Source organism: Chionomys nivalis, chromosome 10 (assembly GCF_950005125.1).
Source record: "Chionomys nivalis chromosome 10, mChiNiv1.1, whole genome shotgun sequence".
Lineage (NCBI taxonomy): Eukaryota > Metazoa > Chordata > Mammalia > Rodentia > Cricetidae > Chionomys > Chionomys nivalis.
Genome location: NC_080095.1, coordinates 10,903,976 through 10,928,714, shown reverse-complemented (window position 1 = coordinate 10,928,714; position 24,739 = coordinate 10,903,976). Strand labels below are relative to the sequence as shown.

The 24,739-nt window shown below is 39.9% G+C and overlaps 1 gene segment (V, D, J or C); it reads right to left on the bottom strand.

Moving 5' to 3' along the window:
- Positions 1-23,909, bottom strand: part of LOC130882824 (Ig heavy chain V region MC101-like) — a 29,122-nt gene extending 5,213 nt beyond the window's left edge. Inside the window, 2 exon segments of the V gene segment in view lie at positions 23,374-23,779; positions 23,864-23,909. Of these exon segments, the coding sequence occupies positions 23,374-23,779; positions 23,864-23,909 (452 nt within the window).
- Positions 23,910-24,739: the final 830 nt, after the last annotated feature.

The following is a 24,739-nucleotide window of genomic DNA, read 5'->3' as shown; positions in this document are numbered from 1 at the left end:
CATTCTCCTCTGGATGACCCTGTGTTTCCTGAGCTGTGTGTTGTCCTGTGGTCTGAAATCTCAGAGAAGTGATTAAAATGAGTTGTTCGTCGGAAGAAAAATGAGACAGTTCTTTTGATGAGGAGTACGTCCTAAACTTTAACAGGGAGTAGTGATGATTCAAACACAGTATTTATTAATTAAAATGAGCAATTAATACTTGAAATGTTTCTTTTTGAATCAAAACGTCATATATACTACACATGAACACTTCCTTCAAATTAACTCCCTGCACTAGATTAGTAGTTTGTAAAATAAATATTTTTTTTGAAGAAGGACTTCTCTGTGGAAGAGCCCTAGCTATCCTGGATCTGACTCTGCACACCAGGCTGTGCTTGAAGTCAAATTATCAGCCTGCTACTGCCTGGTTAGTGCTGAAATCGAAGAAGTGCACCCTCACCACAAGGCAAATACAGTATTTTGAGTTTCGCATACATGTTTCTGTGTGCATGGTGTAGTGATCATGGAGACATTCAGAGGTCCGGACTCACATGTGGTTATGAACCTCACTGAGTGTATGATTTACAATCTCCTATTTCTTTAGTTTTCTTAAGATCTGATGCTGTTCACCACAGAATCAGTTCCACCCTTTATGACAGTTTTCTTTTTGTTCATGTCTGAGTACACACTAAATTTAAAATGCAACTTAAATGGGGCAATCGAAATAGCTCTGCAGTTCAGATTCTTGCTGAAGCAGAATCTTCAACTGAGATCTTAAATTATGAGCTCAAGTCTTCAAGGCTACAAAAAGAGCTGTGTCAGCCAACAAGTTTCCCATTCATGGGATGTAGAGAGAGCATAATCACTGGGACTCATTAAAACTAGTCTAACCATTTGTGATATACAAGCCATGGTGCAGGAAGTCCTTCTGTGTATGTGTTGCTTTTATTGGTTAAGAAATAAAGTGCTTTTGGCCAATGGCTTAACAGAATATAACCAGCCTGGAAAAGATATATATATATATATATATATATATATATATATATATATAGAGAGAGAGAGAGAGAGAGAGAGAGAGAGTAGGCAGAGTGAATGAAACTCCATGTATCTGCCAGAAGAGAAAGACATGAGCCACCTGCCAGAACCTTGCCATGAGCATCGTGGTAAAATATAAAAGAATAGAAATGGGTTAACTAAAGATATAAGAGGTAGCTACTAATACACTTGATAGTGATTATTTTGGGACTCTGGGAGGCTGGGAAATGAACAAACAGCCTCTAGCAACAGGGTCATTTGATACAACTTGTCTTTAAAATGAGGTGCTGATTGACAGGTGAGTGAATCACATATCAAAATGTATACAAATACACACATATACGAGGGCAGGGTTAAAGGAAGGGAAAGAGAAGAAGAAAAACAGTGTAGCAAATACATACATATATAAATACAATTTTATAAAATAAACATGAATAAAATAAATACAAAAACACTTATCAAACTGAAAAACAGGAATTAAACATTTGGACACTTTAAGCATTACTACACATCACACCTGTAGAGAGAATTCCTGATTGTGATATGGAGAATCAGCACATCAAAGATGTGTCTGGCCTTTTCTGCCTCTTCCAATAGGCTCTACTGTGACCCAGAGCTCTGTGTGAACTTAGTGCCCCCTGCTGGTCCTTACGAAACTGCAGGGCAGTTTGCATCTGAGCTCATAGTAGCATTCACTAACTGTGTACTTTGCACAATAACACATGGCTGTGTCCTCAGACCTCAGACTGCCTATTTCCAGGTACTGAGTGTTCTTCTCCCTGTCTCTGGAGATGGTGAATCAGATCTTCATGGCATCAGCAGAGTGGTTGTAGAACTACTACCACCCTTAATGCATGGAAACCACTCAAGTGCCCCCCTCGTGCTGGGCAGACTCAGGTCATGTTATAGTTACTAAAGGTGCATCCAAAGAGTCTCAGGAGCTTTTCAGGCTTTACTAAGAATCCTCAAGACCCCATCAACTGTACCTCTCACTAGACACCTGAAAGCCAGAGAAATCTGATCATAAAACTCACCAAAATTCATTTTTTTTCATTCTCATGCACACACATGACACACCGTCTCATCTCTACAAATTACTTTCTAAAATAATGACAAGAAAAAGAGAAATAAGCCTCAGGTCCATGGTGACTGGCCTGTTTTTAGTGCTAATTACTGAATGGGAGGACCTGGGAATTCAGGGCTGGGCTCCTTTGCCAGAGCTGCAGGATCAGGGCAGGGCTGGTATTCATGGGCACAGAAAAGACTTATTTGCATGTCTTCCTGCTATAGGAAGCACTGAAGTTGGATCTCAAAGGAAGGCATCTCTCAAAGCAGAAAATAGTCATAAAAGACAATAATGACATTAATAGTAATTGACACAGAATCGTAGTTCAGTATTCATCCTTTCCTGGTTAAGGATTCATCACCTATTGTTCTCTTTTGTGCAATGGCACAGAACTTGGTTTATTACCATGATATATGTCTCCATTGGATAAATGTATAACTAAGGAGTTCCACACATGTCTCTGTTTCTATACACAAGCTCATCTTTTTCCGTTGTCTGGACTGGACATTGCTATTCCATGATGTGTCTCTTAGATAAGGGCACACCTGAAATTTGATCTTTGCAGAACTCCTTGTCTGTTGTGGGAATACTTGGGAATTTTCTGAATTTTAATTATTTCTGAGACAATGCTGTTTGCAGGCAACAGGAGACTTAGAAATGAGACAAGTCTTGTCAGTGTCTCACTACCATTTTGCAGTCACATATTTCTATTTTCATCAAACTCACATTCTGCATCCTTTTGTTCTCTCTTTGATTCATTTAAACTTTCTACCATTATCTTCTTCATGTTTACACCAGGCAACTCATGACTGCTTTTATGTTGTTTTAACCTGTTTTTTTTTCATCCAATTAATATAATTAGCATATCCTGGGATTTTGATTAAGTTTTAGGATGTCCTGGCTTTTTTCAATTGTTAACATTTTCTTAAATTCTCTTGTTTCCTCACTACTCATCCCCTTCTCTCAGCACACCTCACTTCTGCTTTCACATCATCAGTGCAACTTTGCCTTTTGTACTCTTTGTTTCTCACATAAGATGTTTTCCCTTCCTAGGGATTTCATTATAGCTCCAAAATTTACAAAATTGAAGTGAGAACACCAAACACATAACCTAGGTTCTAAAATGATCAAAACAGGCAGTGTTCCTCCCCCACCAATCTTTATTCTACTGTTTGACACACGAATTTCTAGTTTCAATCATGTCCTAGGCTGAATAAACACAGAAGAAGAGGAGGCAGAAAGAATATAAAAGGTGGAGCATGGGGAGCAGTGCTGTGATATCCTGTGTACAGGATGTGACATGGTAATTAATTCATGAACTCATAATGGCTGCTATTTTGTGTGTAAGCCCTACATAAGACCAAGTCTGCCAAAAACCTAGTAGAAATTATTTTCAGACATTATCTCTTACTGTCTTACTGAGGAGCTGTTGGATGTAGACCATTCCTGGAGAGGAAGAATGCTTCTCATCTGAGACTGTAGTCATTGGTAGTTTCCTATGTTACAGTGTTTGTCTCCATACACATGCACATATGGCCAACATTAAGTGGCCTTCTACATGTCATGAAGTGGTGAGTGGTGAGAAACTTACATAGGAGAGGATATGGAAGGGAATTGGATGGAAATAGCATAGAGATGTGATCATAATAACTGTATACAAGCAGAGTATACAATTCTATAAAAGAAGGAAAAATAGTACCTACTGAATAACTAAATGGTTTAAAGAAGCTATTGCTAAATGTGATATGCAGGGGGTAGTCAAGACAACCCTCAGTAAAAAGAATGATGATTAAGGTGCACTACACATTATTTCAGGTGCTACACTGCAGTTACCATGATAATAAATTCAGCATGATAATAAATTCAGCTTGGGACCAGTACAAATTCAGAGAGAGAGAGAGACAGAGAGAGAGAGAGACAGAGAGAGAGACACAGAGAGACACAGAGAGAGACAGAGAGACAGAGACAGAGAGACAGAGAGTATGAGAGTCTGGGTGAAGAAGTAGAGACCTAATGAGGTGGATGATGTTTAGGGGGGTGCCAAGAGTAAAATGAGTATTAGCTAGGTCATGAAATGGTTTATTTTAGCCTTCGAGGGGCATCAGAACAGGCTGAAAGCAGGACATTGGAATATTTGGAATTCAGAAAACCAATAGAATTTGTGCAGGGTAAAGGCTAATGGCTAAGTTTGGAGAATAACACAGGGGCAAGGAGCATATGAAAATTTACTACTTGCTTTTTCTTGCCATATCAGGCAACTGAAGGACAAATGGTTGGTGAAAATATAATTGTAGAGAATCTTAACTGAGAGGGCCTGACACTGGATAGTGCAGTACAGCACTGGCAAGGGCTTTATGAGATTCCTTAGTGGAGATGTGCACAGAATAAAATGTGCATGATCATTCATCGTATTGTTGTGCTGGCTTAGTGAGACAATTGCAGGGCCCTTTAGAGTTTGTGCTCATCATATAGGGACTCCTCAATAAAGAGGTACCAGGAAGAGAAATTTTGATATCTACTCATTCCTTTGGAAACTGCTTCTCCTACCCAAAATTCAGCATTCAATCAAATGTTGCAACATTCACTGTGTGCAGAATCCATTTATCCACAGGTGCTGAACTATCCTTAAATTCCAAAGTATCTTTTTGGATTCTAAGTCTATATTTTCAAAAGCTAGAAATTCAAGGAGTACTCATTTAGTATCTGGGTCTGTTATAGCCTTACTTAATCTTTGTAAAAAGTCAGTAAATGGTTCTCTCTGTCTCTGTCTAACCCTGGTATATGATTCAATTCTTGTTCATAGTTCTTGATTCCTTTCACAAATATTTAAGGCTGCTTTGTGGTATAGGGACAAGATTTCTTCATCATAAAGTGTTTGAACTTGTGGACCAACATAAGGGTCTTCACCAAGAATTTGATCTTGGGACGTCTTAATGCCTTTTGCTTTTCCCTGTTGTTCCAAAATTTTGACTTCTTCTCTGAAATAAATTTTAAACATCAATAGATGTCCATAATCCAGGACTGCTGGAACTAAATGAAAAAAAATCATGTGGGGTTGCCCTGATGGTAGATGCCCAACTCTATCATCTCCTTAACAAATGTGGAATGTAAGCCATAAGTTTCAAGAGCTTGCTTAATTTCTTTTAGATCATTCATTCCGATAAATATCCGTCTACCTTGTATGGATTCTTTTGAGCCTTTAGAAGCGGACACTTTGTAGATTTGTGGATACAGGGTAGAAAACTAAAACCCTGGGTAAGCCATCTCTGACAGCTATTGGTGATGTTGAATCCTGTACTTGTGCCTTCTTTCCCTGTTCAACAGCTCCAATAATTTCCTTAATTATTTCAAATCTTTTTATTATTGTCTTTTGTAAAGATGGAATCTCCTGGCCTGTACATATTTCTCGTGATTTTATTGTGGCGCCTAGTCTCTGGTCCTCATTCTGCATATGTGATTCCAGGATCTGAAGTTTCTCCTTTAAAGATAACATTTCATTCTTGGACTTTACTTGCATAGCGTGCAGATTGCCTTCCTGGAGAGACAGTTTTTCTGTTAACTTATCATGACTTTTTGACAACTTTTGATTGTCAAATTCAACAGTATGGATTCTTTAAGATAACTTCTTAGTACACTTAGATACAGATTTAATTTTTTTCTGTAATAGTATTAACTTTTTCAGGTATCCTTTGATTTTTGATGATATTAATTCTGTCAATTAGCTGTTGATTATTAGTCTGTAAAGGTTGTATCATTCCTAAAAGTGTCATATTCTTTCTTAATGATAGAACATGGAGAAGAAAACTTAAACCTAATACCAAATTAACTGAATTATTGACATAGTCATATAAGCTTTGCATAATACAATTCATAGTATTAGCCAAAAATTTACTAAAAGTTGCATTGTTAATGAAGTCTGTCATAATGATTTATGTATTACCTGTTCTTGTCCAGCAGATGTCGTGGTGGCAGAGTTGCAACTAGAAGGAATGAAACTGATGACAACAGGAATTGTCTTGGGCTGCTTTAGTTTTCACCGTGGTACTGGTTAAATACATTTGCTTGACAAACTAAAGGCAATTAAATCAATTACATACACAGAGCAAGAAACCCAGAACCCAGGGGCAGGGAGCAGAAACTGGAAGCGGCATAAGACACCACATGGCAAGCAATCATAATGAAGATGAAATAATACCTATTGAATGGCTGAATTGTTTAAAAAATAAATTCCCAAAGAAAATTTAAAGGAAGAAAGTACTAAATATGAAAGAAATGGGTATGCAGGGCAACCTTTAGAAAAAGAAATGGTGATGAAGGTTTATCTTCACTTTATTTCAAACTACACTGAAGTACCTTGCTATTAAAGCCAGTATGGCACAAGCTAAAATGCTGACATATGGAGTCTCGGAGAGAAGCAACAGAACTGAGGCGGTTGATGGTGCTTGTGGAGGTTCCCAGAGAAAAATAAGGATTTACAAGGTCAATACATAATTCTCTTAGGGATACATGGGTCATCTGTCAGGTAGAGAGCAGGGCACTGGGCAATCTGAGTGAGGAGTAGGGGCAGTATTGACTAAGCATCCCAAGACAGTTGTAGATTCCTGGGAGGAGGAGGATGACAAGCATATTTTTTATGTTTCTTATATCTGTTAAAACACAATTAATCAACAGTTCTTGAGTATCCCCTGAGTTTCAAGACAGTGGGAGACAAAGATATTACGTAACACAGATATTTCATCCTTTAGAAACAGGCATTTTTGAGGCAGGCCCAGGTGGCAGAGGCACCGGCAGGCAGGCCTAGGCGACAGAAGCACATGCTCGCAGGCAGTCCCGTGTGGCGGAGGCACCGGCAGGCAGGCCCTGGTGGCGGAGGCACTGGCAGGCAGGCCTAGGCGGCAGAAGCACCGGCGCGCAGGCAGGCCCGGGCGGCGGAGGCACCGGCAGGCAGGCAAGTCCGGGTGGCAGAGGCACCGGCACGCAGGCAGGCCCAGGCGGCGGAAGCACCGGTGCGCAGGCAGGCCCGGGCGGCGGAGGCACCGGCAGGCAGGCAAGTCTGGGCGGCGGAAGCATCGGCGCGCAGGCAATCCCGGGCGGCGGAGGTATCGGCAGGCAGGCCCTGGTGGCGGAGGCACCGGCAGGCAAGCCTAGGCGGCGGAAGCACCGGCGCACAGGCATGCCCGGGCGGCAGAGGCACCGGCAGGCAGGCAAGTCTGGGCGGCGGAGGCACCGGCGGGCAGACAGGCCCGAGCGGCGGAGGCACTGGATGCAGGATAGTGCAGGCAAGAAACAGTGAAGCCCGCACTGAGAGCAGATTGTCCCGCTACAATTCAATCAAACCCAATAGATAGCATCGGTAAGAGGAGATGGGCAGACGCCAAGGCAAGAATTCACCCAACAATCTGAAAAACAACATGAAAACACCAGAACGCAATGATCTTACAACACAAGGACTTGAACACCCTAACACAGGAGAAGAGGAAAAAACTGAGTTTCTGAAAGCAATAGAGTCCCTTAAACAACATGTAAAAAGCACCCTCATAGAAATGGATGAGAAGTATAACAAAAAGTTTGAAGAAATGAGTAAATACATAAATGATACCCTGGGAAGCCAAGAAAAAACGATCAAACAGGTAATGGAAACAGTCCAAGAATTGAAAACTGAAATGGAAGCAAGGAAGAAAACACAAACTGAGGACCAGCTGGATATGGCAAATATAGGTCAACGAGCAGAGACTACAGAAACAAGCATAATCAATAGAATACAAGAGATAGAAGAAAGAATCTCAGATTCTGAAGACACCATAGAGAAAATAAACGGACTGATCAAAGAAAACACCAAAACCAACAAATTCTCATCACAAAACATTCAGGAAATATGGGACACAATAAAAAGACCAAACCTAAGAATAATAGGGATAGAAGAAGGAGAAGAGGCACAGCTCAAAGGTCCAGAAAATATTTTTAACAAAATTGTGGAAGAAAACTTCCCCAACATAAAGAAAGATATTCCTTTGAATATTCAAGAAGCATACAGAACACCAAACAGACTGGATCAAAAAAAAAAAAAAGTCCCCTCGCCATATAATAATCAAAACACAAAATATACAGATTAAAGAAAGAATATTAAGAGCTGCAAAGGAAAAAGGCCAAGTAACTTATAAAGGTAAACCGATCAGACTTACACCTGACTTCTCTATGGAAACCATGAAAGCCAGAAGGTCCTGGATAGAGGTACTACAGAAACTAAGAGACCATGGATGCAAACCCAAACTACTATACCCAGCCAAACTATCGTTCACTATCAATGGAGAAAACAAGACATTCCAGGATAAGAACAAATTTAAACAATACGTTGCCACAAATCCAGCCCTACAGAAAGTAATAGAAGGAAAATCACAACCCAAGGAATCCAACATTGCCAACACTGCCTACAATAACCCAGGCATCTAGCGACCCTTCAACAGCACAACTCAAAGAAGGGAGACACACAAACTCTTCTACCAAAAGCAATAAGAATAACGGGAGTTAACAACCACTGGTCATTAATATCACTTAATATTAACGGCCTCAATTCACCAATAAAAAGGCAGGGGCTAAGAGACTGGATACTTAAACAGGATCCAACAGTCTGCTGTTTGCAAGAAACTCATCTCAACCACAAAGACAGGCATCTACTCAGAGTAAAGGGTTGGGAAAAGGTTTTTCAAGCAAATGGTCCTAAGAAAAAAGCAGGTGTGGCCATACTAATTTCTAACAAAACTGACTTCAAAGTAAAATCAATCAGAAGAGATCAAGAGGGACACTTTATACTCATAACAGGAACGATTCAGCAGGATGAAGTCTCAATCCTGAATATCTATGCCCCTAATATAAAAGCACCCACTTATGTAAAAGAAATATTGCTAAAACTCAAGGCAGACATCAAATCACACACACTAGTAGTAGGAGACTTCAACACACCTCTATCACCAATGGACAGGTCAATCAGACAGAAAACTAATAGAGAATTAAGAGAATTGTTGGAGGTAATGAATCAAATGGACTTAACAGACATCTATAGAACACTCCACCCAAATAGGAAAGAATACACCTTCTTCTCTGCAGCTCATGGAACCTTCTCGAAAATTGACCACATACTTGGAAACAAAGGAAACCTCCACAGATACAAAAAAATATCAGTGTCCACCTGTGTCTTATCAGATCACCACGGATTAAAGTTAGAAGCCACCAACAAAGCTACCCCCAGAAAGCTGACAAACTCATGGAAACTGAACAGTCAACTACTGAACCACACCTGGGTCAAGGAAGAAATTAAGAAAGAAATTAAAGTCTTCCTTGAATTTAAATCAGAGAAGCATCAACTTTCACGATAGCCACAAATAGCATAAAATATCTTGGGGTAACTCTGACCAAGGAAGTGAAACATCTATTTGGCAAGAACTTTAAGTCTTTGAAGAAAGAAATTGAAGAAGACACCAGAAAATGGAAGGACCTCCCTTGCTCTTGGATTGGGAGGATCAAAATAGTAAAAATGGCAATTCTACCAAAAGCAATCTATAGATTCAATGCAATCCCCATCAAAATCCCATCAAAATTCTTCACAGATCTGGAGAAGACATTAATCAACTTTATATGGAAAAATAAAAAACCCAGGATAGCCAAAACAATCTTATACAATAAAGGATCGTCTGGAGGCATTACCATCCCTGACTTCAAACTCTATTACAGAGCTACAGTACTAAAAACAGCTTGGTACTGGCATAAAAACAGGAAGTCGACCAATGGAATAGAATAGAAGACCCTGACTTTAGCCCACAAGCCTATGAATACCTGATTTTCGATAAAGGAGCTAAAAGTATACAATGGAAAAAAGAGAGCATCTTCAACAAATTGTGCTGGTAAAACTGGATGGCAATCTGTAGAAGAATGAAAATAGATCTATATCTATCACCATGCACAAAACTCAAGTCCAAATGGATTAAAGACCTCAATATCAGTCCAAACACACTGAACCTGATAGAAGAGAAAGTGGGAAGTACTCTACAACACATGGGCACAAGAGAACACTTCCTACGTATAACCCCAGCAGCACAGACACTAAGGACATCATTGAATAAATGGGACCTCCTGAGACTGAGAAGCTTCTGTAAAGCAAAGGACACTGTCACTAAGACAGAAAGGCAACCCACTGACTGGGAGAAGATCTTCACCAACCCCGCAACTGACAAAGGTCTGATATCCAAAATATATAAAGAACTCAAGAAAATAGACCGTAAAAGGTTAATCAATCCAATTATAAAATGGGGCACTGAGCTGAACAGAGACTTTTCAACAGAAGAAGTTCAAATGGCCAAAAGACACTTAAGATCGTGCTCAACTTCCTTAGCAATCAGGGAAATGCAAATCAAGACAACATTAAGATACCATCTTACACCTGTCAGAATGGCTAAAATCAAAAACACCAATGATAGCCTCTGCTGGAGAGGTTGTCGAGTTAGGGGCACTCTCATCCATTGCTGGTGGGAATGCAAACTTGTGCAACCACTTTGGAAAGCAGTGTGGCGGTTTCTCAGGAAAGTCGGGATCAACCTACCTCTCGACCCAGCAATACCACTATTGGGAATATACCCAAGAGATGCCCAAACATACAACAAAAGTATATGCTCAACTATGTTCATAGCAACATTGTTTGTAATAGCCAGAACCTGGAAACAACCTAGATGTCCTTCAATGGAAGAATGGATGAAGAAAGTATGGAATATATACATATTAGAGTACTACTCAGCAGTAAAAAACAATGACTTCTTGAATTTTGCATACAAATGGACAGAAATAGAAAACACTATCCTGAGTGAGGTAAGCCAGACCCAAAAAGAGGAACATGGGATGTACTCACTCATATTTGGTTTCTAGCCATAAATAAAAGACATTGAGACTATAATTCGTGATTCTAGAGAAGCTAAATAAGAAGGTGAACCCAAAGAAAAACATATAAGCATCCTCCTGAATATTAACCTTCATCAGGCGACAAAAGAAGACAGAGACCAACATTGGAGCACTGGACTGAAGTCTCACGATCCAAAGGAGGAGCAGAAGGAGAGTGAGCACGAGCAAGGAACTCAGGACCGCGAGGGGTGCACCCACACACTGAGGCAAAGGGGATGTTCTATGGGGAACTCACCAGGCCAGCTGGCCGGGGTCTGATAAAGCATGGGACAAAACCGGTCTCACTGAACATAACGGACAATGAGGACTACTGAGAACTGAAGAACAATGGCAATGGGTTCTTGATCCTATTGCACGTAATGGCTTTGTGGGAGCCCAGGTAGTTTGGATGCCCACCTTAATAGACCTGGATGGAGGTGGGTGGTCCTTGGACCTCCCACAGGGCAGAGAAACCTGCTTGCTCTTTGGGCTGAGGAGGGAGGAAGACTTGATTGGGGGAGGGGGAGGGAATGGGAGGTGGTGGCGGGGAAGAGGCAGAAATCTTTAATAATTAAATAAATTAATTAATAAAAAAAGATTGCAATGACTCATTGGAGCCATATCTAAAAAAAAAAAAAAAGAAAAGAAAACAGGTATTTTGACCAGGAAGCCTGGAGACAAACAATATCCATGGGTACAGAAAATACAAAGACCAATAGTGTCTGCTAACATTAAAAAAAATTCTAGCCAGGCAGTGTGGCGCACACCTTTAATCCCAGCACTCGGGAGGCAGAGGCAGGAGGATCTCTATGAGTTCGAGATCAGCCTGGTCAACAAGAGCTAGTTCCAGAACAGGCTCCAAAACCACAGAGAAACCCTCTCTCGAAAAACCAAAAATAAATAAATAAATAAATAAATAAATAAATAAATAAATAATTCTATCAACGTTTTCTAAGGGAAAAATGCCAGGGAAACTCATCCAGAAAGCATAACTAGTGTCAGTGTGTATTTCCCAAATTAGTTAATATAATCATATGAGGGGATATTGACAGAAACTTTAGAAAAGCAATAAATACTTTATCTTATAGCATAGTGATTTCATATAGTGATACACCTCATATAGTGATACAAAAAGTATATGTATGCAGAAATTATTATATGCTCACAATACCTCAATAATTTTCTTTTTGAAAAATCTGAGTAAAGTAACTTAAAAGGGGAACATACCCGATAAAGGAGAATACACAAAATGAAGTAATCCCACACTATCTATAAATAGGGTATCATAAGGGGTTCTTCATTAAAGGGGAACTCACAGATCAAAAGAGCTTCAAAAGTTGAGAGGGACCTCAACTGGACTTTTTTGACTAGAAGAAGAAACCTCACATTTTAAAATTAAAGCAAGAGTTCATGCAGCATAGTCTATAACTTCCATATTTCTAATGTGACCCCTAATGGTCTTAGAACTCATGTTGGTCCTTTGAAACCCCTCCTGTTTCCAAGTTTCTCTGAAGTTGGACTTTTTGCAGACTCACACTGGATTCTCCTCACTGTGTGTCAGTCACAGTAATACATGTCTGTGTTCTCAGTTTGCAGAGTGTTGCATTTTAAGAAAATTTGTCTCTTTGAGGTGGCCCTGCTGATGGTAACTCAGGATTTGAGAACAGAATTATATTTTCACAGATACAGAGATGCACAGGAAGATGGAAGAGGTGACTTTGACTGTGGCCATCATTTTTGAGTTGATGGAGTAGTAGGATGCTCTCAATTCTGAGACCATGATGAAGAGGAAATGGCAGCTCCTCAACTCTCAGGCTAGTTAGTTGCCAGCTCAGCTTCTGGCTTCTGAGACTTTACTGGTAAATAGATCATTAGAGATTTAGTTACTATCTACATTTTTGACAGTGGCGGATTTGGATCTGATTGGCTGAGACGTGGGCTACCTAGTAACCATGGAGTCAAAATTACTATCTGAACCAGCAGCAGCTACAGGTGCAGTCACTGTGAAGGTGTTAAAAGAACAACTTTTTATTTTTATATACATGGAAGAAAAGAAGATGATAAAATTAAACTGAACATGGCAAAAATTAACAGTTTCAAATATATTTTAGATGACAAATCAAGAACCATTAAAATCATCTTAACTTAAAATATGCAGAAGCTTCCTTGTTGAGAAAAGTGAGGGGATACCAGTTATGAAATTTATAACCACAAAATGATATATCTTGCATGTTTAATAGAAACAGAATATATTTTAGCAATGAGAATCCAAACATTATATTTCAAATTTTCTGGATAATTTTGTCTCATATCAATAAACAGGAATGTCTCTAAACTGTCTGAGAATCAGAAAAACATAAGAACTGGTGCCTAACCTTGACCAAATAGCATCCCAATATTTCCAGCATGGCCTTCTCTGATAAAGCCTGCAAATAAGACCAGGCATCCACATCCTACAATTCATTGTGAATACACGTATTTCTGTGCATTATGACAAATCCTAGGGCTTCATTTCAGAGTGCCCCAGGTTGTGGGAGTAGGTAGGAATTTGAGGATTTCTCATTGGTAAGTAGCAACAAAGAGATTTAGAGATGTTATCTCTGTTGCCCAGGCTTATGGAGCAGTTGGAGGTTTTCTCACAGGTGGACAATAGCAACATGAATGATTTTTGTATTCCATGTATCTGTTAAATTTGTTATAAATTTATTAATAAACAAATTTAACAGATACATGCTCCGTGCTTGTTATCAATATCATGGGGTACAAAAATATATTGTATCCATGTTATGAGTGGTATTGGTCCAATATCTTTTTGAAAGAAAAAAAAACATATGATCATTTCATTAGATGCTGAAAAAGCATTTGACAAACTTCAACACCCCTTTATGATAAAGGTTTTGGAGAGGTTAGGGATACAAGGATCATACCTAAATATAATAAAAGCAATATATAGCAAGCCAACAGCTAAAACCAAATTAAATGGAGAGAAACTCAAAGCCATTCCACTAAAATCAGGATCTCCCCTGCTCTTGGATGGGTAGAATCAACGTAGTTTAAATGGCAATTCTACCAAAGGCAATCTATAAATTCAATGCAATCCCCATTAAAATCCCCACAAAATTCTTCACAGACCTTGAGAGAACAACAATCAACTTTATGTGGAAAAACAAAAACCCAGGATAGCCAAAACAGTCTTATACAATAAAGTAACTTCTGGAGGCATTACCAACCCTGACTTCAAATTCTAATACAAAACTACAGAAAAAAAAAAAAAAAACAAAACGAAACAAACAAACAAACAAAAAAACCCAGCTTGGTATTGGCATAAAAACAGAGAAGTCGACTAATGGAATCGAATAGAAGACCTGGATCTTAACCCACAGACCTATGAACACCTGATTTTTGAGAAAGGAGCTAAAAGTATACGATGGAAGAAAGAAAGCATCTTTAACAAATAGTGCTGGCACAACTGGATGTCAACCTGTAGAAGAATGACAATAGATCCATATCTATCACCATGCACAAAACTCAAGTCCAAATGGATTAAAGACCTCAATATTAATCTGAACACACTGAACCTGATAGAAGAGAAAGTGGGAAGTAGTCTACAACACATGGGCACAGTAGACCACTTCCTACATTTATCACCAGTAGCACAGACATTAAGGACAACATTGAATAAATGGGACCTCCTGAAACTGAGAAGCTTCTGTAAAGCAAACGACACTGTCACTAAGACAAAAAGGCAACCCACTGACTGGGAGAAGATCTTCACCAACCCCTCAAGATACAAAGGTCTGATCTCCAAAATATATAAAGAACTCAAGAAACTAGATGTTATAATTCTAATTAACCCAATTAAAAAATGGGGCACTTAACTGATCAGAGAATTCTCAACAAAAGAAGATCAAATGGCCAAAAGACACTTAAGGCCATGTACAACCTCCTTAGCAATCAGGGAAATGCAAGTCAAAACAACTTTGAGATACCATCTTACACCTGTCAGAATGGCTAAAATCAAAAACACCAAAGATAGCTTTTGCTGGAGAGGATGTGGAATAAGGGAAACACTCATCCATTCATGGTGGGAAAGCAAACTTGTGCACCCATTTTGGAAATCAGTGTGGCAGGTTCTCAGGAAATTCAGGATCAATCTACCTCAGGATTCAGAAATACCACTCTTTGGAATATACCCAAGAGATGTCCTGTCATACTACAAAAGCATTTGTTCAACTATGTTCATAGCAGCATTATGTGTAATAGCCAGAACCTGAAAACAACCTAGATGCCCTTCAATGGAAGAATGGATAAAGAAAGTGTGGAATATATATGCATTAGAATACTACTCAGAGGTAAAAAAAAATGACATCTTGAATTTTGCAAGCAAATGGATGGAAATAAAAAACACTATCCTGAGTAAGGTAACCCAGACCCAAAAAGATGAATATGGTATGTACTCAATCGTAAGTGGATTCTAGCCATAAATAAAGGACATTGAGCCTATAATTCATGATTCTAGAGAAGCTAAATAAGAAGGTGAACCCAAAGAAAAACATATAGTTATCTTCCTGGATACTGGAAGTAGACAAGATTGCCAGGCAAAAATTGGGAGCTTGGGCCTGTGGGTGGGGTGGGGTAAGGGGAAGGGGAGAAGAGAAGTGAGAAGGGGAGGATGGGGAGAGCTTGGGGAAATGGGATGTTTGGGATGAAGGAAGAGTGGATATGGGAGCAGGAAAGTATATATCTTAAATAAGGGAGCCATTTTAGAGTTGGCAAGAGACTTGACTCTAGATGGGTTCCAAGGTGTCCAAGGAGATGTCCCCAGCCTTTCCCTTGGGGAGCTGAGGAGAGGGTGCCTGAACTGACCCTATCCTTTAGCCACACTGATGAATATCTTGCATATCACCATAGAACCTTCATCTGGCGATGGATGGAGATAGAGACAGAGACCCACATTGGAGCAGTGGACTGAGCTCCCAAGGTCAAGATGAAGAGCAGAAGGAGGGAGAACATGAGCAAGGAAGTCAGGACTGCAAGGGGTGCGCCCACCCACTGAGATAGTGGGGCTGATCTAATGGGAGCTCAACAAGGCCAGCTGGACTGAGACTGATGGAGCATGTGATCAAACTGGACTCTCTAAATGTGGCTGACAATGAGGGCTGACTGAGAAGTCATTAACAATAGCACAGAATTTTGATTCTACTTCACGTACTAGATTTGTGGGAGCCTAGTCTGTTTGCATGCTCCCCTTCCTAGACCTCAATGGAGAGGTGAGGACCTTGGACTTCCCACAGGGCAGGGAACCCTGATTGTTCTTTGGACTGGAGAGGGAGAGGGAGGGGGGTGGGGGAAAGGAAAAGAATTGTAAGAAGGGGAGGAGGTGGAAATATTTAATATAAATAAATAAATAAATAAATGATATTGTATAAGAGATATTCCTTATGCCTGAAGACACAGAATGAATATGAGAGCTTGGAAAAATATAATCCATTAGAATGGAAAATACAGTGACTAGGAGAGTCTGCTTCAATTAGAAAAAAAAAAAACAGTCAATGTCAGTTCATGTGTAACAAAAGCTAATGGCCAGTGATCAATGCAGCAAACTCATCAAGGGAGCATAACTGTTGTAAATAAAAATTTCTCATGGTCCGTAAAATAATTATATGAGGCAATCATGAAAGGGGCTTCAAGAGAAAACTGAATATTTTTCTTTTTCTGTCTTTCAGTATAAAATTTTCATAGGTGTTTACTCATTTGAAAACTTTGCAGGATGCTGATTTTTGAATGCACAATTTATTATATGGCCACATTAATTCAATAAATTAATTTACAGAAATATACCCAATGTAACTTCTGTGTCCACTATTACTTATGGACAATTGCCATACTGAAAACAATTAAGTGAAAATTATAAGAATGTGGTAATTAAAATCACAATTGTTGGTGTCTGTGTGAGATTTGACACCTCAGGCTTCACTTATGAAGAGTCCATCAGCGAGAGACAGTTTAACAGTAGGTTATGGAAATAATCATCAAAATGCAATAATCGATTCTAATTGAAAATGTGATTTTCTTTGGATCTTCACATAAGTGAGAATTTTGGGCATGTGTTCTTGTATATAAAATTTTGTCATTCGCCCAAACTCTTTTACAGTAATGTAACAGAACCATGTTCCCTTTTACAAGGCACAGGACCCATTTCTCTCCATCCTCATAGCACTATGATGTCTTTCTCTCCTTTAGTAAATGGGTCTTGAATTACAGGTTATAGGCAACTTATCCTTTTGACTTCAATTTTTATTTTTATGTTTATCGAAAATGCTTGTGCTATGCACCTACTCTGCCCACATACATTGGCCAAGATGAAAGAACCAAAGGAGAGGGTGGCATGCAGGAAAATGCCTGTTCAATAGGGCAATAGAGCTATGTGCTATCCTTAGACTCAAATTTCAGATAGATAGAAATGAGTTATATTTGAGAAGAAAAATGAGACTTATCTCTTGGATGAGACAAAAAAGTTAGGAGTTAAAAGTCCTAAACTTTTATAAGGAGTAGTGGTATTTAAAAAACATGAGGAATACTTTTTGAAATTTTCTATATGTATCAAATCTTCATATATACTATGGAGCACACACATTGGGTTAACTCTCAACAGTTGATGAGAAAATGAAATATTTTGTTTTTAATTATGTGCGCATGTTTCAGTGTGAGTAGTGTAGTGTGCACAAGAACAAATATAGACCATGGGTTCTCCAAACTTACAGGTAGGTATGACTTAAACATTGTGGGTGCCAGAAATTGAAACTGTTTTCCTGTAAGAACAGTATTTTCTCTGAACCTCTGAACTTCTTCCCGAATGTGCAGATAAGCAGTGGCAATCATCCCTTTTATGTTTGCTGCAGCTCAGTTCTCAACAATTAAAATATTAAACCAAATCTGCATGAACATGTAGGACCTTGTATCAGTAATAAACAGGCATAAAGAGGACAAGATGACCACTTACCCTGTGCAACTTAAGAAGCTCATCTTAGGAAAAGTAAAATTAGGGAAGTCTGATCATGGTTTGGACAGTGTAGAGTGAGAAGATTAATCATTTAGTTGGGAAGGATTATCCCAAATAATAAGTTATATGGAAGTTGAGCAAAGTTAATGGAACACATCCTGTTCTCATATACAGAGAAAGTCAGTTTTAAAGTTAGACAGACCCCCTGGCCCCCAAATAACTATTCATTTAGCCTGAGGAACCACTGCTTATAAGTCTGATGGGAAATTAATTTTTACCAAGATGCAAATGCACCAAATGGGATCTGTCTAAATCAATATTCAATTCTATCCTTTTATGGGAACTTCTTGGAGTAGAAGGAAACTATGAGTATTTCAGTTTCCAGGATGTTATGGGAAAATGACTTTAACTTAAGGAAGCTGTGATTTCTCTATCTGAGGTGCAAAAACAAAGAGGACAAATTACAGCTCTTTTAATGTTCTCTAGCTTATAACTGAACCTAACATCCAACAAGTGTCATATCTGCTGACTCCTTTAAAATATCTGCATATACTTCCCTGACCCCATATCCACCCTTCCTCCATCCCAACCCTCCCACATCATCCCCTTCTCACTTTTCTCTCCCAATCTTCCCTTACCCCAGCCCACCTCCACTCCCAAGTTCCCAATTTTTGCCTGGCCATCTTGTGTACTTCCAATATCCAGGAGGATAACTATATATTTTTCTTAGGGTTCACTTTCTTATTTAGCTTCCCTAGGATCATGAAATACGGGCTCAATGTCCTTTATTTATGGTGAGTACATACCATATGTATCTTTTTGGGCCTGGGTTACCTCACTCAGGATAGTATTTTCTATTTCCATCCATTTGTATACAAAATTCAAGATGTCATTGTTATTTACTGCTGAGTACTACACTAATGTGTATATATTCCACACTTTCTTTATCCATTCTTCCATTGAGGGGCATCTAGGTTGTTTCCAGGTTCTGGCTATTACAAATAAGGGAGCCATTTTAGGGTTGCCAAGAGGCTTGACTCTAGAGGGGTTGCCAGTGTCCAAGGACATGTCCCCAGCTTGTTCCTTGGCAGCTGAGGAGACGAAGCCTGAAATGGCCCTATACTATAGCCATATTGATGAATATCTTGCATATTACCATAGAACCTACATCTGGTGGTGGATGGAGATAGAGACAGAGACCCACATTGGAACACTGGAATGAGCTACCAAGGTCCCAATGAGAAGCAGAGAGAGGGAGAACATGAGCAAGGAAGTCAGGACCGCGAGGGGTGCGCCCACCCACCGAGATGGTGGGGCTGATAAAATGGGAGCTCACCAAGGCCAGCTGAACTGGAACTGATGGAGCATGTGATCAAACCGGACTCTCTGAATGTGGCGGACAATGAGGGCTGACTGAATAGCCAAGGACAATACTGCATGTACGGGATTTGTGGGAGCCTAGTCTGTTTGGATGCTCACCTTCCTAGACCTGGATGGAGGAGGGAGGACCTTGGACTTCCCACAGGGAAGGGAATCCTGACTGCTCTTTGGACTGGAAAGGGAGGGGATGGGGGAGTTGGAGAAGAGGGGAGAAATGGGAGGAGGGTAGGAGGTGAAAAATTTTAACAATAATAATAAAGAAAAAAATCAAAAACATCTGCATATATAAAATATGTGAATATGTGTGTATATATGTGTGTATGTAAAATATATAAAGTTATATGTCATTCTATCTAATAACAGGAAGCAGATTGTTGGCTTACAGGGCTTGTGGGAAAAGCTATTATATTATTTGAAAAAATAAAAAGTGTATTAGACTATGACAGTGAAGAATTGCCTGTAGAAAATTTTTTTTTATTATTATTTGTGTTTGGAAGATGAAAACACAGATTCTAATATTGAAACATATTCTCATGCAGCATAGTCTAGAATTTCTTTTTTTTATGGTTTAAATATTTTATTAGGTTACATAGCTTGTAGTTTTCCTTTTTTGATCAAAAGGAACTTTTCTAAATTATGTCTAAAGTCATTTTTTAAATTAAGGTAGTTCTAATCAACACTGGTTGAATTTAGCACAATTTGGTGATCCTGTGTAGCTTTTATATGACTAAACAGCACCATAATTTGCTTCCTACCCAGTATTCTCGACTCTGAAGAGCTATCAGCTATCAGCCGCTATCAGAGGCTCCCAGAGTGGGTCTCTGGGGTGAAGCCTGCTTTATCACTCTCATGCTAGATCTATTTGGTAGTAAAATCAGGGTTAGTAGCCCTGTGCCCCTTACGTAGGAGAAAAACTCTATATTAACCCTGTCTTTAGTCTTCTCTGGAAACTGATAATAAATTTTGTCCTTTAACTCTCTGCTCTTTTCACTTTCTGGCATTCCAGAAGTTGTCAGACCCGCTGTTCCAGCACCTTCTTGGCCGTGCTAAATAGAATCGAAATTTCTTCTCTCTCTTGGGAGGTTTTTTTCTCCATGCTGTCTGTCTGGTTTGTTGGGTTAGTATCTTTCCAATTATCCACATCTGCCTCTCTGCATATCCTCTATAGAATCTTATCTCTATTTTGGTACTTCTGTTTTCATCTCCATTTCTTGTTTTAGCTGGAAATTGATGCTTTATAATGTCTCTTTGGTCTTTAACGTAACGTTGGACATTAAATCCCTGCCCTTGTAGATCATAGGCAAATATTTGCTACTGAGCTACAACTTAATCATCCTGGGCATCTTAAGAGAATTCTGAGCTGGTCATGGTGGCACACACTTTTAAATCCAATAGTTCAGGAGGCAGAGACTGGGAGGTCTCTGTAAGTTCAAGATCACTCTTGTCTACAGAGTGAACTCCAGAACAGCAGAATTCTATTCTATTACATTTTAAATATTTATTTGCTTCTTTATTCATTATTGTAGAGGCATGCAATTGCAGTCAGAACACAGCTTGTAGGAGTTGTTTTGTCCTCCCATCATAGGCTCTAGGTATTAAGCCAGGTGGTTGTACTTTGGTGCCAAACACCTTTACTTACTGAGTCACAGTGCCAGCCATACAACTCTGTGCCAAATGGTTGGTATCTCCATATATGTACTTGCAGTTGGATACTTTGCTAACACAATCAAAATTTTGCTAGAAAATTTAACCTTTTGCAAAATATCAGCAATGACAGGGAATTAAAGTTATTCAGTATTGACAATGAATTATTCCACTGATATTATATGAAGGTAAGTATTTTCAGACAGTCTCTCTGCCCGATATACATACTCACAAATATTGCAATCCCTTTTAGAAACATAAAAAATGAACCATGTAAAGTGATATTTCTCCTATCTCTAACTATCCAGAAGGAAAAAAAGAAAAAATTCAAGGAGTATTGGTTCAGGTACAAGGCTAGATTTAAATTTTCTTTTTTTTTCTTTTTCTTTTTTTTTTTTTTTTTTTTTTTTTTTTTTATTTTATATATTTTTTTTTATTCTTTTTTAATTAAAATTTCCAACTGCTCCCCGTTTCCCATTTCCCTCCCCTCCTCCCACACATTGCCCCCTCCCCCCTCTCCCCTCCCCTAACCCCACTCCTCTTCTCCTCCCCCCAGTCCATTCCCCCTCCCTCTCGCTACTGAAGAGCAGTCCAAATTCCCTGCCCTACAGGAAGACCAAGGTCCTCCCACTTCCATCCAGGCCCAGGAAGGTGAGCATCAAAACAGGCTAAGCTCCCACAAAGCCAGTTCATGTATTAGGATCGAAACCTAGTGCCATTGTCCTTGGCTTCTCATCAGCCTTCATTGACCGCCATGTTCAGAGAGTCCAGTTTCAACCCATGCTTATTCAGTCCCAGTCCAGCTGGCCTTGGAGAGCTCCCAATAGATCAGTTCCACTGTCACTGTGGGTGGGTGCACGCCTCGTGGTCCTGATTTCCTTGCTCATGTTCTCCCTCCTTCTGCTCTTCATTTGGACCTTAAGAGCTCAGACGGTTGATCCAAATTGGGTCTCTGTCTCTCTCTCGATCCATCGCCAGATGAAAGTTCCTGTGCCATTCTCCTTGGCCTCTCGTCAGCTCTCATTGTCCGCCACATTCCGAGAGTCCGGTTTTATCCCATGTTTTTTTCAGTAGCAGTCCAGCTGACCTTGGTGAGCTCCCAATAGATCGGCCCCACTGTCTCAGTGGTTGGGTGCACCCCTCATGGTCCTGACTTCCTTGTTCATGTTCTCTCTCCTTCTGCTCCTCATTATAACCTTGGGAGCTCAGTCCGGTGCTCCAGTGTGGGTCTCTGGCTCTATCTCCATCCATCGCTAGATGAAGGTTCTATGGCGATATGCAAGATATTCATCAGTAAGATTATAGGATAGGTTCATTTCAGGTTCCCTATCCTCAGGTGCCCCAATGAACTAACTGGGGACATTGCCCTGGGCATCTGGTAGCCATTCCAAGTTCAAGTCTCTTGTCACCCCTTAGGTGGCTCCCTTACCTAAGGTATGAGTTTCCCTGCTCCCCTATCCAACCTTTCTTTATCCCCATTCACCCCGATTCCCCCAGTTCCCCTTATCCTCTCCTTCACACTTTTCTCTCCCCATCACCCCTCATCCCCATCCCACCCCACCCCCAAGATTCCAATTTTTTGCCCATCAGTCATGACTATTTCCCATAGCTGGGAGGATATCTATATGTTTTCCCTTGGGTTTACCCTCTTGTTTAGCTTCTTTAGGATCACAAATTATAGACTCAGTGGCCCCTATCCATGGCTAGAAACCAATTATGAGTGAGTACATCCCATGTTCTTCTTTTTGGGTCTGGGTTACCTCACTCAGGATCGTATTTTCTATTTCCATCCATTTGCATGCAAAATTCGAGAAGTCATTGTTTTTTACCGCAGAGTAGTACTCTAATGTGTATATATTCCACACTTTCTTCATCCATTCTTCCATTGAAGGGCATCTAGGTTGCTTCCAGGTTCTGGCTATTACAAATAATGCTGCTATGAACATAGTTGGACAAATGCTTTTGTCATATGATAGGGCATCTCTTGGGTATATTCCCAAGAGTGGTATTGCTGGGTCCAGGGGTAGGTTGATCCCAATTTTTCTGAGAAACCGCCACACTGATTTCCAAAGTGGTTGCACAAGTTTGCAGTCCCACCAGCAATGGATGAGGGTACCCCTTTCTCCACAACCTCTCCAGCAAAGGCTATCCTTGGTGTTTTTGATTTTAGCCATTCTGACAGGTGTAAGATGATATCTCAAAGTTGTTTTGATTTGCATTTCTCTGATCGCTAAGGAGGTTGAGCATGACCTTAAGTATCTTTTGGCCATTTTAACTTCTTCTGTTGAGAATTCTCTGTTCAGTTCAGTCTTTTTCTTTTTTTTTTTTTTTAACCACATACTGCTCTTGGGAGACCCTGTTGGTTCCCATCGCCACCTGCTGGTCGTGAGGTTCTCCACATGGAGGTTTTTGTAGAGGCTCACACTGGAGTTCTCTCACTGTGCTTTTGGCACAGTAATACATGGCTGTGTCCTCAGTTTGCAGACTGTTCAGTTTTAAGAAAACTTGGCTCTTGGAGGTGTCCCTGGTGATGGTGATTCGGGACTGGAGAGCTGAATTATACTCTGTGCTTCCACTACTCCGTATTACTCCCATCCACTCCAGACCCTTTCCTGGAAGTTGGCGGATCCAATGTACATAATTGCTCGTTAATGAGAATCCAGAGACAGTGCAGGTGAGCGACAGGGTCTGTGAGGGCTGCACTAGGCCAGGTCCTGACTCCTTCAGCTGTATCTGGGACAGGGCACCTAGGCAGAAGCAACATCACCATCAGTCATATAACCCATAGATGAAAAACCTGGGTCTCTTTCCTGAAACCCTGAGGCACTTACAGCTTGGAAATGTCACCAGGCAGAGGAACAGCACCAGGACAGCCATGCTGTGTTGGAGGCTCTAGTCAGAAGGAGATGTGGCCTCTCAGCTTGGCCTTGGATTTCATCCTGAGCTTGAGGACTGATTTGCATTTGGGGAGGTTCCTGAGAACATAAAAGGAAGCACAGGCAATGTTTCCAATTTCTCCTCCAGGAAACTGAGATAGCTTTGTACATCTTAGAGGAACTCAATATTGAATCTAAGGAACATTTCTGTAATTCTGTTTGGATTTCCAATCCCAGAAAAACAGGAAATATTTAATCATACAGTACAAGCCTTATAAGCAAAGCATGGAAGTGTTTACATTAACTTGGTCCAAATTCATTCAGTTCAGGTAGAGGAAGATACCAAGTTCTCAATGGATTTATGTATCTCTTTAACTTCCAGTAGAAAATTTAAGTGGTGTTGGTACTTTTGGTGATCAGATCCTGTTTAAGGAACTACTTAAAATTCTTTGTCTTGGTGTCTGTGGAGCTGTCTCATTCTTATAGCTTCTCAGGAAATAACTTTTGAGGAAGCAGCTCACACACATTTCATACATGTGATTTCCCATGTTTATCTGCAAGAAAATCTCTGGGACTGATTTGGGTCCTATCTTATTTGGCTCATATTTCACCTTCTCACTTAGGAACATCCTACGTGGACACTAGTTTTCATTCCTATTGATTTATGTCAGTCTATCCATGTACTTTTATATCTATATTTGTCACTCTCCTCTGCAAGCCAATCACAGGTTTCTAAATATGATTGTTGCTTTGGTAAGTTATGGGAAGCTCAGCTACTTATAACACTTCAGAAAAATAAAAAGCATACAGCCAGATTTGAGGGTTATCTTC